This window comes from Mandrillus leucophaeus, unplaced genomic scaffold (assembly GCF_000951045.1).
Source record: "Mandrillus leucophaeus isolate KB7577 unplaced genomic scaffold, Mleu.le_1.0 Scaffold251, whole genome shotgun sequence".
Taxonomy (NCBI): domain Eukaryota; kingdom Metazoa; phylum Chordata; class Mammalia; order Primates; family Cercopithecidae; genus Mandrillus; species Mandrillus leucophaeus.
The window spans coordinates 1,849,842-1,856,022 of record NW_012102599.1 but is presented as its reverse complement, the minus strand read 5'-3'; the positions used below and the strand labels follow the sequence as shown (position 1 = coordinate 1,856,022).

The following is a 6,181-nucleotide window of genomic DNA, read 5'->3' as shown; positions in this document are numbered from 1 at the left end:
CCATTCTCAAGAACTAAAAGAGAATTAACTGAAGAAAGGTGAAACTGGTTAGAATGAATAATTAGCTACATGCTATAGCTAAACTCTGTGATTAAATGAATAGTCATAGGTATGTAGGCAATATATTAATAGTACAGTGTTTGTTAAGAGCATGAAATCTACAACTTAATTGTTTGAGTTCAAAAATGCAACTATTTCCAAGTGATCAAGGTCAATACCAACAGTGGTAAGTCAGATTAACGGTGTGCATCTTTGATATGATGTGATAAAAATGGCATTTTATCTCTGTGGTATTCCTCCCCAAAGCCCATAACCTCAGTCTAATTATGGGAAAACAAACCTCAATTGAGTAAGACATTCTACAAAACACCTGATTAGTATGATTAGTACTCCCAAAACTGCCAAGGCCATCAAAAGCAAGTAAAATCTAAGAAACTGTCATAGCCAAGAGGAGGCTAAGGAGACATAATGATTTAATGTAATGTGATATCTTGGATAGGATCCTGGAACTCAAAAGAGCATGAGGTAAGAAACTAAAGAAATGTGAATATAGTATGGACTTTAGTTAACAATAATGTATCACCACTGGTTCATTACTAGTAACCCATGCACCATATTAACGTAAGATATAAATAACAGGGGAACCTGGATATGGGGTAGATAGGAACTTACTGTAACATATTTGTAATTTTCCTGTAAATGTAAAATGGTCCTAAAAAAATAAAGTTTCTTTTTAAAAAATGCAGTCATTTCACTTACTAACCTTGAGCAAGTTACTTAGCCTTTCTGTGCCTCACTTGACTCATCTATAAAATTAAAATTAGGTTGGTAACGGCAGCAACCTAACTCAAGAATGTGCTGTGAAGACTAAATGAGTTAACATAGTAAAGTGCTTAGAATAGTGCCTCACAGTTAGGAAGCACCTGTTTAGTATCAGCAATGATTATTTGTTAACACAGATGCTCCTTAACTTACGATGGGGTTATGTCTGGATAAACCCAACAAAAATCGAAAATGCACTTTCAACTTAGGATATTTTTTCAACATATTGTGCGTTTATTGGGATGTACCCCATTGTAAGTCGCAGAATGTACTGAATGCATGAGGCTTTTCCATCATTGTAAAGGTGAAAAATTTCATGTCAGGAAGCATCTGTACTTGTAAAGTGCAGTAAAATTGTATGCAAAAGGAGTAAAAATAGCCTGATGATATTAAACTCTAACTTTATAAATGAAATTGAAATAAAATTCCTCCAACTGAAAATATGTCAAAAATTACATAATTTCAAGGTCAGTAAATCAAGGGAAGTATAAACCACGTTTATACTATGGTTACATGTTGGGCCACCATATAGATTTTGCTAGCCCTGGTATGAATTCATCCTCAATTAAGGATCTAGGATCCTATTGCTCACATAAAAGGTGACAGCTCTGTTACTGAAGGTCTAAAATTCCTCATGTTATAAGAAGACTAAGTCTGTATTTTAATACCAAAGTAATGACTTAGATGACTCTCATGGAGAAAAGGTAGCTAGGCTACAGAGGCAAGGTCAAAGTTAAAAGGCGAGAAACTTTTAAATCACTTAGGTGGATGGTAGTAGAAATTACCAGAAGTCTAAGACTCAGACAGACATCTTTCCTTGTTAGAATACAACTGATAAAACATGACCAATATATGCTGCCTCTTAATTCCTGCTTTAAACTGTCCAGATCCACCGTGGTTAATGAGATTCTGAGTATGTAAAACCACTTAGCTGTCTTCCCCTTTTCCTAATAACTCAAAATTTCAGTTTAAGTTCTGAAATTCATGTAAATATTATGATGGTTAAAACAAGTAATTAGTATATCATATGTATTTCTTCATTATGTCTTTAACATTTTAAGATATCAATCTGTAGTATGCTCAGAATGTTTACTACATATTTACTATATATTACTTGCAAAATATTATATAAGAAAAAGAATTGTTCCAAAGTTATATAAAAAAAAATTGATGAGGCCAGATGTGGTGACTCACACCTGTAATCCCAGCACTTTGGGAGGCTGAGGTGGGCGGATCACTTGAGGTCAGGAGTTCAAGACCAGCCTGGCCAACATGGTGAAACAGTGTCTCTACTAAAAATACAAAATTTAGCCAGGCACATGTCTGTAGTCCCAGCTACTTGGGAGGCTGAGGCAGGAGAATGGCTTGAACCCGGGAGGCAGAGGTTGCAGTGAGAAGAGATCGCGCCATCGTACTCCAGTCTGGGTGACAGAGCAAGACTCCGTCTCAAAAAAAAAAAAAAAAAAATTGATGAATGTCAGTGTGACATTAACAGTGACAGGCTTTGATTTGTTTACAGTAGATGAACAACTACTTAGAGAAGTCTGACTGCTCACTTAATCAAAAAGCTGAGTGCAAATAAATGTATCTTTATGACAAGGTCAAAGACTCAGCCAGGGCATTGAAGGAAAATATAAAAATCAGATCTATTTAATCTAGAAAAAAAATAGAGAAAAAGAATGTACACACAAAGGACTTTTCTAAAATCTTCAATGTTTGTTTTTTTCCTTATTTGCAATAAGAAGATTGAAATTTCAAACCATCTAAAATATTAAATTGCTTTGAAATATTTCCCCTCATATCTAAAAATTAAAAACATTTTGTCACAGTACATTTTATTTTTGAAATTTTATTTTTGGAATAGTTTGGTCACTGAAGATGTAAACTGTCTACACCCGTTTTACTTTGATGAGTCTTCTTGAGTAGCATTTTTTAAACAACTTCATTTATTTTAGATTTTTTTAAATGTCATTTTATTTTTATATCTCCTATAAATTAAAAATGTCAATTTAAAATTATTGAAGAATGCACATAGCAATCTCTCAGTCAAAAAAGGATAATCTTTTTATTTCATAATGAATAGCCCACCAAGATATTTCTGTATGCATACTAAAGAATAGCTTAATTTTATTTCAGTAATCATTAGCCATGCAAACTACCTTTGTTGTAAGGAATTATAGCAACCAATGTGTGTAAAATTTTTCCAAGATTACACATGTATAAAAATTTTATATTCACATTATAATTTCTCCAGTAGAGTTTCTTATGTTAAGAGTTTCTTATGTGATTTTACTTATGTTGGTAAATAAATGTTTTATTTTTTTAATTTTGTTAAAATATTCTTGATATTTTGATTTTCAAATGAAACATTTACTGTTTGGTTCTCCACAAAAATAATGAATCTTTTACTATATAAATTGTTCTCTTTATGGCAACAAGTCTCCAAAGAAAATACAAACAATGAAACCACATTAGCTCAATTGATTTCCAAATTAAATTATTAGTGGCTTCTATTCCCTTAAGATAATGCCAAGTCATGAACTAATTCAAAAAAATTTAAATTAAATACACTATTTACCTACATACAGATATTCCCCTCTCCATTACACAAATGATGACAGATGACTAGAGTATACATTTTTTATCCTTCCAATTCCACATTCTTAAGGTTAGAAGAGGAAAAGGTGGTAAATATCCTCAAGTAAGCTATACTTAAATATATAAATTCATTTTGTCTCAATCCATATGATGCCTACATCATTAATAACCAACTTACAAATTACAAGTGTTATCAAAAGCTGCACAGAAATTTTAAAAGAAAAATATAATAATCAAATTAGACAAATGATGTTATTTGTGCCTTTAAATATTTAGAAATATTTTTGAATGAAGATGGATGAGAAAGATGACTTTCATGTTCTAACTTGTTACATAATCTTACTGTAGTTTAAACTGATCAATAAGAAAATCCATTTCAAAGATAAAGCCAGATTCCAAGAAAAAGGTAGATAAAGTCACTATGAAATTACCAATTTTTTCCTTTTTCTTCTAACTGATTTCCCCTTCTTCCTGTCCCCTTTTCACCAGATAATCACATCTAGCCCCTCTACATTTCCTTAAACTTTCCTGAAGGAATGTCCTTCATTTCCTTAAATAGCACACATTTCAGTGAAAGTGAAGGTAACAGGAATTAGTAGCTGTCATCTTAGAGACATGTTACTCAGTATTCTCTATATTAGTCTGGAGAGCTGTAACACAGGCAGGACAAAGAGAAATAACCATAAGAAAAATATTATTGACAACTACAATTGCGTCAAAAAATTGGTAACTACAATGTGCATCTCTTTGTAGAACCTTTCCTTTTCATTAAATTAAAAAATGACTCTATAATCTGTTATAAACTAAAATGTCACATAAAATTTCATACTATAGAAATGTTTTCTGTAGTTTTGATATGAATATAGAAGGTTAATGAATGAAGCAAACCACAGGCAATGATACAGGAAATTGCTACTGTATATTATTTTCAAAGCTGAGCCAGATCTATATATAGAACACAAGATATTTCAAAATGAATGCTATTTGTTGTCTTTGTAATTTTACAGAATATTAGAACATTAAAAAAATCCTAGAAGTATCACATGTTCATACCAGGATATATGTGTATGCAGATGTACATATACAATCAGATTTTAAATAATAAATATTAAATTATTTAAAAACATTATAGAGCTATACCCCCACACCCCTTATTCTAACAGTAAGAAAATAATCAACCTGCATGAACTGGAATCAGATTCATTTTCTTCTTCACTAGTGCCATCATCCACTTCTGGTCTATCCAGCCAATGTGCACCGCCACAATCTTCTGCTGTAAACTCAAATGCAGGGACTTCAGAGGTGGATGCCATTGGCCAAGAAGGTGAATTCTGAAAATCCAGTTGGCTGGACCTTCGGTAACCAATTGAAGCCAAAGGCAATTGTAGGCTACATGGATCTAAAAACTTTCTCCCACCGTTTGCGCCAGTCTGTCCTCGGTTCCAAAATTCTCCCTGCTGGCTGTCAACTGTAGAATTAGGAGATGATGCTTGATGGCCAAACCACCTCCATCTGATTTTCAAAATCTGTTTCACATCAAACTCTTTACGAGAACCAGACATCCTCAGAGAAACCAAGTGATCGTCTAGGCAACGGGCAAAAAGCACTGCACACAGATTTGTGCATCCAACCAAGACAAGAGAAGTATATGCCCTGCTGTACACAACAAAAAGATGTAAAGGAAAATAAATCACATTTATATATATATCTACAATTACTTTTATGCCAATATATCAGATTTTAAAGAACAAAGGATAATGAATAAAGATGAAACACGGTGGAACATTCCATTCAATCAGAGCAAACTCTCATCCACCTATCCTGAAGCAGCTAGACCACTTTCCTGGCTCTCCTTTCCCATACTGACCATTAGGTCTCACAAACACTGACAGCATTCATTAAAGTCCTTTCAAATGCAGAACACCACCCCCTTTTTCTTAAACCACAAATGACAGAGACAGAAAACACTATCCCCGTTGCAGTATCTCAGTCTCCGCTGCTTACTATATTAACTCTTTTATTGCTGAAACTCTATAGCATTTCCCTTTGTACTTAAAAATAATCACTTTAAAACTAAAATGTTTCTATTTCTAAACTAAGTCCCTAAGTGAAATACCACAAAACAAGTTTTTAAAAAAGCATTTGTAAAATTAGATGAGTTATGGTGATTTTTCAAGCTGTGCTCTTTGGGTGGGGAATGAGGAGGAAAGGGGAGTACAAAGGTGGGGCTCCAGATTGTTGCCTTCACCTCTATCTTCTCCCTTCGTAAAACAAACGGATCTAATTAATATAGTAAGATCCTGGGTAAGATTTCACTTGGATAAAGAATAATAAGTCTGAAAACCAGAAAGGATCAAAAAGTAACAAATACTATTTTTCAAATAAACTGAGGCCAGGAATTCTCTATAAGTAGAAATGGGCCACTGCCAGTTAGTATAATATCCAAATGTCTATGACATTACTTAGGAAAAGGAAAGTGCGGCTCAAAAAAGCTACCAGGGACTGGGATGGGACTATTGGGTGTACAAGTGCCCTAATGGTGCCCTCTGTTGTTAGCAAAACAAACAATGGTTTGAACATGGTTACAGTTAAGGCAAATTGATAAAGCAAATAAAAATAAATCAAACTAAAAAATACTGAGTAGTTATTGCGAACAATGCAATCTACTAGGCATTGTCAGGGACACAGAGATATATACATCTTGGTTCCTAACCCCCAAAATAATTAAATCTAGCTATCGAACCAAATACAAAATATTTGA

General features: G+C 33.4%; 1 protein-coding gene across 2 annotated transcripts in view; it reads right to left on the bottom strand.

The window, feature by feature from the left end:
* Window positions 1-5,403, bottom strand: part of KLHL5 (kelch-like family member 5) — a 66,702-nt gene extending 61,299 nt beyond the window's left edge. The window contains exon 1 of one of the 2 annotated variants that reach the window (XM_011983538.1): window positions 4,600-5,403. In XM_011983538.1, coding sequence (XP_011838928.1) covers window positions 4,600-4,982 — 383 coding nt within the window. In that variant the 5' untranslated portion in view covers window positions 4,983-5,403. The remainder of the gene's footprint in view (window positions 1-4,599) is intronic. The other variant, XM_011983539.1, reaches the window with a different exon arrangement.
* Window positions 5,404-6,181: the final 778 nt, after the last annotated feature.